The 13,667-nt window shown below is 40.7% G+C and overlaps 1 protein-coding gene across 4 annotated transcripts in view; it reads left to right on the top strand.

Annotated features, from left to right (window-relative positions):
- Positions 1 to 13,667, top strand: part of LOC311238407 (ATP-dependent RNA helicase DDX3X-like) — a 126,036-nt gene that overhangs the window by 56,958 nt on the left and 55,411 nt on the right. For all 4 annotated transcript variants that reach the window (XM_084326461.1, XM_084326460.1, XM_084326459.1 and 1 more), the window contains 4 exons: positions 1,609 to 1,824; positions 3,391 to 3,493; positions 3,790 to 3,924; positions 8,461 to 8,560. In XM_084326461.1, the coding sequence (XP_084182587.1) occupies positions 1,609 to 1,824; positions 3,391 to 3,493; positions 3,790 to 3,924; positions 8,461 to 8,560 (554 nt within the window). The remainder of the gene's footprint in view (positions 1 to 1,608; positions 1,825 to 3,390; positions 3,494 to 3,789; positions 3,925 to 8,460; positions 8,561 to 13,667) is intronic.

The raw sequence follows: 13,667 nt of genomic DNA, 5'->3' as shown, positions 1-13,667 counted from the left end.
ATTTAGCATGTACAAAAAATAACATACAAGATATAACGAAATATCTCTATGAGAAAAATATATCTATATAACAAGATAAAGGTCTTGATATAACGAGAAAAATATATAACGAGAATATAATGAAAAAACGATTTTGATATGAGAAAAAGATTTTGATATAACGAGATAAAGATCTTGATATAACGAGAAAGAAATTTGATATAATATGATAAAGATCTTTATATAACGAGATAAATATCTAAAGTAATTAGAAAACGATGTCAATAACGAGATAAAGGTCTGGGGAAATTATAAATTGGTGCAATGGAGGAGCTGGGTGCTGAATGGAGAGGATCTTCAAATAATGAACTTTGGGGGTGCCCGAGTGGCGCACTGCATACTGCGTAGCAGACCTACGAGGCCGACCCGGGTTCGCCTCCCGCTCCCGGACAGATTTGCCGCATGTCCTCCCCCACATCTTCTCCCGTTCTCCTCTCCTCTGTCAGTCATGTCTGACCATAAAAGCTGTAAAAACGCTAAAATAACCATTAAAAAAAAAGAAGAAAAATTACTTGTAGTAGTAGTAGATACTATTAATATAATGTTGTCCTCTCCTCCTGTAGATGTAGTAGATATTATTAATATAATGTGTCCTCTCCTCCTGTAGATGTAGTAGATATTATTAATATAATGTGTCCTCTCCTCCTGTAGATGTAGTAGATATTAATATAATGTTGTCCTCTCCTCCTGTAGATGTAGTAGATATTATTAATGTGTCCTCTCCTGTAGATGTAGTAGATATTAATATAATGTGTCCTCTCCTCCTGTAGATGTAGTAGATATTATTAATATAATGTTGTCCTCTCCTCCTGTAGATGTAGTAGATATTATTAATATAATGTGTCCTCTCCTCCTGTAGATGTAGTAGATAGTATTAATATACCGTAATTCCTCTAATAGTAACCGGTATTCAATTAAAAACCGGGTCTCTATTAATGACCGGGTGCGCTGTTGAGCTAAGCAATTATAAGCCGGCCTCCTAATACAAGCCGGGTTTCATGTATATTAGAGGAATTACGGTATTTCCCTCAACGGATTTACCATAGGCAATATATTTTGTTATTGTTGTTATATGCTGGCCTGGCTGTGCAGTAAATACCATATAATGGTATGGTGTTAATGTTTACCAAGAGTAAGCCTACCTCAGAATTGTATAAAACGAAGTTATTATTATTATACCAGTATTGTGATTGCACTATTTTATTTTATTTAACTTTTTTTGACCACCTGTAATTGCACTGTTTACTACCGTATTTCATACAGTACTTGGTTTCAATAAATGAACCCAGTACATTTTACTGGGTTCAAACTGACACAAAATGTTGATTTATTCATTATGATCCGTTTGAAAATTAGAAATATAGGCCTCTCTCTTATACATGCCTCCTCCTAATACAAGCCTGGTATCCGCTACAGTTGAAACAAATACAAGCCGGGGTTACTATTAGAGGAATTACGGTAATGTTGTCCTCTCCTCCTGTAGATGTAGTAGATATTAATATAATGTGTCTCCTCCTTTTGTAGATGTAGTAGATATTATTAATATAATGTTGTACCCATCTCCTGTAGATATGGCAGGTGGCTGGGACAGTGGGCGCAGTAACTTTGTCAATGGTTACCACGACAACCGGATGAATGGCGGGAACTCATTCAGCCGCGCCCCCCCACCTCGAATGGAGCGGGGGAGGGGTGTGGGCGCTGGGGTGTTCCGGGGGAACAGGGGCGGGACCTACAACCCCATCATTCCCATGCAACCAATGGGTTTCGGCTGTTTCGAGAATAAAGGTGCGTTACATGATTATTTCTAGGCAACGGAGTAAATAATACATCTATATGGACCAGCCTGTTTAGCTAGCTCATTCTCCTTGTAACAAAGATAATAAATAATACATCTATATGGACAGAACTGTTTAGCTAGTTTATTCTCATTGTAACAAAGATAATACATATATATGGACCAAACTGTTTAGCTAGCTCATTCTCCTTGTAACAAAGATAATACATAATACATATATATGGACCAAACTGTTTAGCTAGCTCATTCTCCTTGTAACAAAGATAGTAAATAATACATCTATATGGACCAAACTGTTTAGCTAGCCCATTCTCCTTGTAACAAAGTTAATAAATAATACATCTATAGGGACCAAACTGTTTAGCTAGCCCATTCTCCTTGTAACAAAGTTAATAAATAATACATCTATAGCAAGGCTGTCCCTGAACCCTGTTTTTAGGGTTCGGAGTTCGCCAGGGTTTTTCGAATGGACGTTCGAACATTCGTTTTTTTATTAATACATTTTATCATTATAGATCCTACGGGGGGCGGCATTGCATCGTCTATCTGTGAATTTTTTTTTTATTTACAGTGGTGGCTGTTCATGTAAACAAAGCACTCAGAAGAAAATAAAGGGAAAAGACGACCCGTATTGCGGTCCGACAGCAGCGGTCAGACATAATATCATACGACTCACTTTTTGCCGCCGGCCCGGAAGAACATCGCTGTATGAATTGGAATAGCCGTCGCATGTCTCCCAGAAGCTTTCTGGTCTGGTGGGCTTGAACTTTCCATAAATGTGTATCCAATCCATAAATCCATTTTGTTAGATCCAGTACTGACTGTCTGATGTCCAAAAAGCAATGAAGTCCACAATGGAGTCCAATAAGTCCTTTCTCTTCTCACTCATTGGTTTATTATCAAATTGCAGTAGTGTGTGCGTGGTTGAGGAGGTGGGCCCGCCGTCCAGATCCAGTTTATGTACCTAAAATAATGAATTTGTTATTATTAGCCTATATCATTTTGTTCTTATTACATTTATTTGAGGCCTTTCCTTTATCCTCCGCTAATTTAAAGTGTTTCCACACAGGTGACTTCTTCCCACTTCTTGCCGTTACAGCTGCTATGAATAATTGAGCCGAGCGGTGACGCACGCCTCCTCACCTTGACTCGACTCGCGCCTTGTTTTTTTTTTTTTTTTTTTGTGAATGTTCGAACCCATTAATTAAAATCCTAACGCCAGCGTAACGAACGAACGTTCGAACGTTCAGGCTCAGCCTTAATCTATAGGGACCAAACTGTTTAGCTAGCTCATTCTCCTTGTAACAAAGATAATAAATAATACATCTATATGGACAGAACTGTTTAGATGGTTTATTCTCCTTGTAACAAAGATAGTAAATAATACATCTATGGACTAAACTGTTTAGTTGGCTCATTGAGAAAAGGTTGATTATTGTGCTGTACTACCAGACACCAGTAGATAAAACATGTAGTTTTCTCTGCTCTTGTGCTGTTCTACCAGACACCAGTAGGTAAAACATGTAGCTTGCTCTGCTCTTGTTCTGTACTACCAGACACCACCATGTGGAACATGGCCAAGGACGCCTACAGCAACTTTGGAATGAACAGAGGGAAGTCTACCTTCATCAGCGACAGGGGCAGCGCTACCAGAGGCAGGTAAGGACGGGAGACACCAAACGCTATCAGAATCAGACATGACGAACATGGGATTACTGTATCTCTAGAAATGTGTCTTTAGTTGATGAGTTGTCCTGGTTAAATAAATGTTACCCCACTCCCACGCACATCCTCTCCACTCAGGCCAGAACAGATCCTAAAGCATCCTATTTTCTATCTGTTCATATTCTACATTCTACAACACACACACACACAATGTTGAGGTATTATGATCGTGAAGGTTTTAATGTGTATGTGTGAATGTGTGTGTTTGTGTGTTTGTGTGTTGTGTTGAGGTATGATCGTGGGGGTTTTGGCGGAGGTGGGGGTGGAGGTGGGGGTGGAGGCGGAGGCAACAGCAGATGGGTGGAGGAGTCCAGAGATGATGAGGACTGGTCCAAGCCTACACCAGCCAACGAGGGGCTCCAGCAGTAAGTCCAAACTACTGTATATACAATGTCTCTGTACACCACAATGTCTCTGTACACCACCACAATGTCTCTACACTACCACAATGGACCTGTACACCACCACAATGGACCTCATTCACCAACATTGTCTTAAGATTTATCTTACGACAACCTCCTTGGAAGGTCGTAAGAGAAAGTCGACGACAATTACCCCCGGATTCACCAACGCATGGAGAGGTTGTCTTGCCAAATGATCTCAGCTGCGATCCACAGAATGAGATACGTCACTCATTCACAAACTTGAATGTGCGTTCCCGTTTACTTCATTGGCATACAGACACGCCCCTCCAGCTCATAATAATGCATGGGCGCGCGGGGGGGGGGAAAGGTGTGACATTGCCCCGTATTCAACAGATAGCGAGGAAGCACTTTGACGTTTCAAAATTAGATTTGATTTATACTGTCTTGTTGCATGCTCCTGGCCACCTGCTGCAGCGCGCACACACGCACACGCGTGTGTACTGTATGTCTACGTGCGTAATGAATGAACAGTAGGCATATATTATTCTAATGACTTGTTTTATTAGGAGATCACAGATACTATGCTGCCCTATAGTAGTCATACTGTAGTTCTACTCTAGTACAATACAGTACACATCTTAGCATGACATCTTAAGGCCGCCACAGAGTTGTTGATTGACATCGACCTGCATTAAATGTAGTAAACTGGCATGAGAAATGTATGAAATTGGTAAGCAGTGGTAAGCTTGACTGAAACCTCAAATGATTGCGGACATGCCGCGCAGAGTACGCCCGACTCTGTGGCGGCCTTAAGATGTCATGCATGTGTACTGTAGTTACTAGGTACTACATAGGGCAGCGCATACAGTATCTACTATCTCCTAATGAAACAAGTAATTCAAATAATATAAGCCTACTGTTCATTCATTACACACGTAGGCCATACAGTGAGTGTGCGCTGAACAGGTGGCCAGGAGCGTGCAACAAGACGGTATAAATATGGAATATTAATAGTCTATTCCACTATAGATATAGCCACGCGATTAGCTTTAGTTCTTAATTATTTATCCACTGTCATTTGCATTGTTGGTGTAGTGTTTTTATTTATTTTCGGACATCACGATGCCTCTTGATGCATGGCTGTAAATGGAAAACACATTTTTTTATCATACAAATATTGTCATATTTATTATGATTAATTAATTCCAAGGATGCCATAGAGTTGACATGACTGAAATCACCATGATTCCTCCCAAATAAAGCCCTTAAGAACACGCCGCACACCAGTCTGTCCGACTTACGACTGCTCTTCAGCGCTCCTAAATCCTGCTCTTAGTTAAGACCGATTGGTGAATCCCAAAATCAGCCCGAAAATGTCTTAAGTGGAGCTAGGACAAAAACGTGTCTGATATTTTGTCTTAAGTCCGTTGGTGAATGAGACCCAATGTCTCTGTACACAACCACAATGTCTCTATACACCACCACAATGGACTTGAAATGAAATAAGATGCACTTTAAGTTCAGACCTTCAGCTTTCATTTGAGGGTATTAAAATACATCCAAAACAGGTGAACAGTGTAGGACTAGGAATTTCAACCATTTCTACACATTTTTTTTAAGAAACTAAAAGTAATTGGACAAACTAACAATCTATAAATAAAATTGTCACTTTTAATACTTGGTTCCAAATCCAAAAGTCTAGAACCCCTAGACATCACCAGACACTGGGTTTCGTCCCTGGTGATGCTCTGGCCTCTACTGCAACTGTCTTCGGTTCCTACTTGTTCTTGAGGCATTTTCCCTTCAGTTTTGTCTTCAGCAAGTGAAATGCATGCTCAATTATATTCAGGTCAGGTGATTAACCTGGCCATTGCATAACATTCCACTTCTTTGCCTTAAAAACTCTTTGGTTGCTTTCGCAGTATGCTTCAGTCATTGTCCATCCAATGAGTTCTGAAGCATTTGGCTGAATATGAATATGAGCAGATACTATTACCTGAAACACTTCATCAGCAGAACCATACATGTCCACACCATAACACGACAACCACCATGCGTACCACCATGACACTACCACCACCATGCTTCACTGATGAGGTCATCATGAGCAGTTACTTCCCTTCTCCATACTATTCTCTTCCCATCATTCTGGTACAAGTTGATCTTTGTCTCATCTTGTTCCAGACCTGTACAGGCTTTTTAGATGTTTTTTTTCAAACTCTAATCTGGTCTTCCTGTTTTTGAGGCTCACCAATGGTTTACATCTTGTGGTGAACTAGAGGCTGACATGTGAGTGGATTATGACTCCTGCTCCTTCCCACTCTCACAGAAATAATCCCATCCCAATCCCAAGTGAGAGTTTCGAACAAATCCCACTCCCACAGAGGACTGATCCCAATCCCGAGCCAAACTTTTATAGAATCCCACTCCCATCCCACTCCCGTTTACCAATCCTGCTCTGTTTTTCTTCCTCAGTATAAAATATGCAGTACATGGGTCACATTATGTCTGTAGGGCTGTATGTAAACTTTTTTTGCACATTGCACTGGTGCTACAGAGGTTGATCGTTTTGTAGCACAAAAGTTGACGTCACACAGCCACACACGTTACGTGTAAGGAATTATGGGATTTGGTGTTGCATGTATGGACTCTACTAGGGGTGGGAATCACCAGTTTCATCACAATACGTTACGATATCGATTCTTTGGACAACGATATGATATTTGCCGATATCACAGTCTGCCACAATACGATACGATGCAGGTGCCTGCAATCGATATGAGACGATATCATAAGCCCATTTAACACAATCAGTAACATTTAGATCAACTCAAAAAAGGTAACGAAAATATAATTTGAAAAAAAAAAATTGAGCTCTTCCAGACATTTAAATGAAAAACAATCTATTGTTTTTAATCCAAATAGACCTCCTGTTCACTGTAAAGTGCCACATTTTGATATATTGAGCTTTAAACTTGAAATAACTAAGTTAAATTTTTTGGAACTCACAACCTAAAACCCATCCCTACCTCCCTCTCCCAACAGTTCCTAATTTTTTTTTATGTTGCATGATCATGTACCGGTATACATTTATTATGTATTATATTTGTTATGTTTAAATATCAACATTATCTGGCCATCCTCAGTAAATACTATCAAACTCCTTTGACCTCACTTATTTAAAATCATTGACGTAGAGAGAGGGACGGAGAGAGGCCCCCTCCCTTTCCTCACTGTTTTCTCTGCCTCTGAGCCGGGTTAGTTTAGTTACCGGTAGCAGCTAACTAGTTCGTTTTGGTGAGGATGCAAAGCATGTAAGATGCATTGGAAGCGTTGCGGGGAAAAACAGGCAGGGACTTATTTCCTGGTCGCAAAATGTGCACTCTAACATAACATAGCACGCTGTTGTTGTTGGGCTGCCGGAGCTGCACTTGGGAGGAAATTACTGAGACTTGCCACAGGATTTTCAAAATAAGAGTATCGATATGAACCGAATGCCTATCGCACCGGTGCTAGTGCAGTAAATTCATTCATCGCACAGACCGATTTTTTCATAGCACGATGTACAGCCCTGATGTCTGCCTTAGTTAAATATAAAACCACCAAACATTTACATTAATGATGCACCGATGTATCACTCCCGTCCAAATCCTCTTTATTTTGTTGTCATAGTTCCCACTCCCTTCTGCTCCCGTTGAATTTTACTCCCGGTCCTGCCCAATTACAGGATTCAAAGTGAAATTGACTCTCATCCCGCGGGAATCCCGAAAAGATGTCATCCTCTATGGTGAACCCTCTGTATTCACTCTGGTGAAGTCTTCTCTTGATTGTTGACTTTGACTGGAGAGTGTTCTAGATCTGGCCAACTGAATTCTTCTGTCTTCCACCACAGTTGTTTTCCATGGTCTTCTGGGTCTTTTGGTGTTGCTGAGCTCACCAGTGCTTTCTTTCTTTTTAAGAATGTACCAAACAGTTGATTCGGCCACACCTGACCTAATGTTTTTGCCATCTCTCTGATGGGTTTGTTTTGGTTTGTCAGCCTAATGATGGCTTTCTTCACTGATAGTCACAGCTCTTTGGACCTCATATTGAGAGTTGACCACAACATATTCCAAATGAAAATACCACACTTGAAATTAACTCTAGACCTTTTATCTGCTCCTTGTAAATTAAATATTGAGGGAATAACACACCGGGCCATGGAACAGCTGAGCAGCCAATTGTCCAATTATTTTGGTCCCTTAAAAAGGAGGAGGTACATACAGTATATAGATTGTTGTAATTCCTACACCGTTCACCTGATTTGGATGTAAATACCCTCAAATTAAAGCTGAATGTCTGCTTTTAAAACGCATCTTGATTGTTTAATTTCAGTGTGGAGGTATTCAGAGACAAAATGACTGACTGACTGTATATTTATATACCGGTATTTACATTTACCATATATATATTCATAATATATATTTTTGTATTGTCTCTCTCTTACTCCCTCTTTCTCTTGTCTCTCACTCCTCCTATCTCTCTTTCTCCTCATAGTGAGTTGTTTGCAGCCAGTAATACAGGGATAAACTTTGAGAAGTATGATGATATTCCTGTAGAGGCAACGGGACAGAACTGCCCGCAGCACATCGAGAGTGTGAGTTTACAGTACAGTATTACTAACATTGTTACTGCTACTACTGCTACTACTGCTACTGCTGCTACTACTACTGCTACTACTACTGCTACTACTACTGCTACTACTACTACTGCTGCTACTACTACTGCTGCTACTACTGCTGCTACTACTGCTACTGCTACTACTGTTGCTACTGCTACTACTGCTACTACTACTGCTGCTACTACTGCTACTACTACTGCTACTACTGCTACCAGGGTTCGAAATTAACGCCGGCTTGGGGCATTAATGCCCTTGAAAATGGACAAAATGCCCTCGAAAATCAGGGGGGCACAAAATGCCCCCGACAGTTTACTAATTATATATATATATTTATCCGGTAATTACCGTTTTATCCTGTGAAAATAATTCCCTCGCGACTATGTGGTTTGCTGATGAGAATGGCGGGCGGGAGCTTGGTGCCACTGCTGGATTAGCGAGATGAGAAGCATGCAACTGCAGAGCCTCAGAGCTCACAGTTGTGCCCGCACTACTGCACAACAGTGCAATACTCCAATTCAGCCATTGGCAATTCAGCCATTGGGTGGGTGACGCTGCTGAGCGGTCCCCAGACCGGACCTGAGAGCGCCGCTGGCTCTGCGTTATATTGTATTATATATGTAATTGTTTTTATATGTGTAAATAAACAAACAAACAAACAAACAAATACAAATGTCCAATATAACGGAATTCGTTAGCTCATAAAAATGTGATTATAACAGACTGCTGTTAACACTTTGGCTGCCTAAGGTTAAATTCATGATATACCATAGATTGCCAGCGCTATTTGTCTATGGAGAAAGTCCCCTTCTTTGCAGGGCTATAACTTTTTAAATTCTATTGCTACATTGCCATTATTAGGGCCCATTCAAAGTCCTATATGTATTGTTCATTGTGTAGCAACGTTAAACTTTTTCATTCACATATTCATAGTAAAGTATGGTCTAATGCAGGGGTCAGGAACCTTTTTGACTGGGAGAGCCATAAAAGCCAAATATTTCTAAATATATTTCATTGAGAGCCATATAGTATTTTTAACGTATAATGAATTAAATATGTCTTACTTTTAATGCGACTTCTGGTGCTGCATGGTTTTGCTGATGGCCTTGTAATCTGGTTCATACGTGGTGAGGTTGAGCTTCATGCAGGCGTTGAGGCTTCCATCAGTTAAACGTGAGCGTAGGTTGGTCTTAATGTTCCTCATATGCAAGAATGACTGCCCACATGCATATGTAGAGCCAAACATGGTCAATATACGGCAATACTCACACTGCATTGTGTGGTATGTCACAGGAAGCTCGTTCCAAGTTTTAAGAATCAGCTGGTCTTCAGGTTGAAGATTTTTAATTTCTGTCCACTTGTGTTCCCTCGCCAGCTCTGCTCGCTATATCTTCAGCTACAGATACTATTAGCTGTATCTTCAAAACTAATTTCTGTTTACTTTTAAATGACACAGTATTATTAACACTTTGGGTGCCGGGACACGTCTTCTCACGTCTTTGCTGGCCATGCTAAAGTTGCCGGGGGACGCTGTACAGCGTCCTTATATCAATATTTCAAAAATCTGCGATCGGATTCATAATGTCCCTCCGCTGGCCTGAGATCCACCAGCAGGACCCACTGAGCTCTCTGGCGGTTCAGGAGCGCCATCTGGTGGCCGATCGGCGCAACCGCTTAACAGGAAGCGCAGTAGAGGTTTTGCTAGACGTCCGTATTGCTTCCGGCCACTCGGTACATGTCCCGTGACTCTAGCTCGTCACACTACATAGCGATCGATTGCCAATAACTCGATAAACAACATGATTTGGACGTATATACCATTATACAAGCTGGAGATGGACCGGGTAATAATATATCCCATAATGATAAAATTTCTACTCGACGATGATCGCCCAACAGCGCGCGGAGACTGGGGTGAGTTTCAGCGTGTAACGTTACCGTCTTCGATAATAACTGATATTATCAACATTTGACCCACATTAGATGATTGGTATAACGCTGCCCACGGAATTATAAACGCCCCCTCGCCCATCCGGTCAACATCAGATGACGTGTAGTAACTTCTAGAAGTACGTCTAGTTGGAATTTTTTATATCGCGCTGATTGCCATCAAACTGTATTTCATCATCAATATAATGCATTTGGGGCTATATATCACATTCTGGAGAAAGCTGCAGAAAGAGATGAAAACATACTTATACATTAGACCATACTTTACTATGAATATGTGAATGAAAAAGTTTAACGTTGCTACACAATGAACAATACATATAGGACTTTGAATGGGCCCTAATAATGGCAATGTAGCAATAGAATTTAAAAAGTTATAGCCCTGCAAAGAAGGGGACTTTCTCCATAGACAAATAGCGCTGGCAATCTATGGTATATCATTAATTTAACCTTAGGCAACCAAAGTGTTAAGAAATATCACAAGTATTAAAAAAAAAAAAAAAAAAAAAAAAAAAATGTTTACTCAAAATATTCTGGGAGCCATATGCTGTCACCAGAAGAGCCATATATGGCTCGCGAGCCATAGGTTCCCGACCCCTGGTCTAATGTATAAGTATGTTTTCATCTCTTTCTGCAGCTTTCTCCAGAACGTGATCTATAGCCCCAAATGCATTATATTGATGATGAAATGAAATACAGTTTGATGGCAATCAGCGCGATATAAAAAATTCCAACTAGATGTACTTCTAGAAGTTACTACACGTCATCTGATGTTGACCGGATGGGCGAGGGGGCGTTTATAATTCCGTGGGCAGCGTTATACCAATCATCTAATGTGGGTCAAATGTTGATAATAGCAGTTAGTATCGAAGACGGTAACGTTACACGCTGAAACTCACCCCAGTCTCCGCGCGCCGTTGGGCGATCATCGTCGAGTAGAAATCTTATCATTATGGGATATATTTTTACCCGGTCCATCTCCAGCTTGTATAATGGTATATACGTCCAAATCATGTTGTTTATCGAGTTATTGCCAATCGATCACCGTGTAGCGTGACGAGCCAGAGTCCCATGACCTATAGCGAGCGCCCGGAAGTACTACGGACGTCTAGGACAACCTCTATGCAACATCGTGTTTGGCAATTGCGCCGATCGGCCAACAGATGGCGCTCCTGAACCGCCAGAGAGCTCAGTGGGTCCTGCTGGTGGATCTCAGGCCAGCGGAGGGGACATATGAATCCGATCGCAGATTTTTGAAATATTGATATAAGGACGACGTAACGCGTCCTCCGGCAACTTTAGCATGGCCAGCAAAGACGTCTAAAGACGGTTCCCGGCAGTCAAAGTGTTAATGTCGGGCCGGAATTTCTCACAAGTGAACCAAACTTCTCCTCCATTGCAAACACTGCAACGCTCCCAGCTGTGACACACAATTTCACCCCTGTGCGCACACTCAGCAATGCGTTCTCGGCTTCCCTCATGTTAAGGGGGGCCGGGGGGGGGACAAAAAGCCCCAGACAGTTTACTAATGATATATATATATATGGAGACATTATTAATGTCATTAATATTATGTTATCAAACATAGTATAAAAATTAATATTACTATTTATTTAACTGACTAGTGAAAGACGTGATTTATTAAATCCGTTTTGATCAGACGTCGACGTCGACGTCACTGTAGTGCTGCTACTGCTGCTACTGCTACTACTGCTGCTACTGCTACTACTGCTACTACTGCTACTACTGCTGCTACTGCTACTACTGCTACTACTACTGCTGCTGCTGCTGCTGCTACTACTGCTGCTACTGCTGCTACTACTGCTGCTGCTGCTACTACTGCTACTACTGCTGCTACTACTACTACTGCTGCTACTACTGCTGCTACTGCTACTACTGCTGCTGCTACTACTACTGCTACTACTACTGCTACTACTACTAATAATAATAATATGACTACTACTACTAATAATGATAATAATACGACTACTACTATTACTACTACTACTAATAATACAACTACTGCTACTACTACTAATACTACTGCTACTACTGCTGCTACTACTACTGCTGCTGCTATTACTACTACTAATAATAATATGACTACTACTGCTGCTACTACTGCTACTGCTGCTACTACTACTACTACTGCTGCTACTACTGCTACTACTGCTGCTACTGCTGCTACTACTACTACTGCTACTACTACTATTGCTGCTACTGCTGCTACTACTGCTACTGCTGCTACTGCTACTACTGCTGCTGCTGCTACTACTGCTGCTGCTACTACTGCTACTACCGCTACTACTGCTACTACTGCTGCTGCTACTGCTATTACTGCTACTACTGCTGCTACTGCTACTACTACTACTACTAATAATAATAATAATAATATGACTACTACTACTAATAATGATAATAATACGACTACTACTATTACTACTACTACTAATAATACAACTACTGCTACTACTACTAATACTACTGCTACTACTGCTGCTACTACTACTGCTGCTATTACTACTACTAATAATAATATGACTACGACTGCTACTACTACTACTGCTATTACCGCTGCTACTACTACTAATAATAATATGACTACTACTGCTACTACCGCTGCTACTACTACTACTAATAATAATAATAAGACTACTGCTACTACTACTACTGCTGCTATTACTGCTACTATTACTACTACTACTACTGCTACTATTACTACTACTAATAATAATACGACTACTAATACTACTGCTGCTGCTGCTACTACTACTACTGCTGCTACTACTACTGCTGCTATTACTACTACTAATAATAATATGATTACTACTACGACTGCTACTACTACTACTGCTGCTGCTACTACCACTGCTACTACCACTGCTACTACTGCTACTACTACTAATAATAATACTGCTGTGACTACTACTACTGCTGCTGCTATTATTACACAAGTGCGAGTTACTACTACTAATACTAGCACTAATTGTGCTCTTTTCATTACTGCTGCTGCTACTAGTATTAATACAGTATAAAATCAGGGGGGCACAAAATGCCCCCGACAGTTTACTAATTATATATATATATTTATCCGGTAATTACCGTTTTATCCTGTGAAAATAATTCCCTCGCGACT

The sequence above is a fragment of the Notolepis coatsorum genome (genome assembly GCF_963971535.1).
Source record: "Notolepis coatsorum genome assembly, chromosome: 1".
NCBI lineage: Eukaryota > Metazoa > Chordata > Actinopteri > Aulopiformes > Paralepididae > Notolepis > Notolepis coatsorum.
The sequence above is the reverse complement of the archived record's forward strand: the minus strand, read 5'-3'. Positions and strand labels throughout refer to the sequence as shown.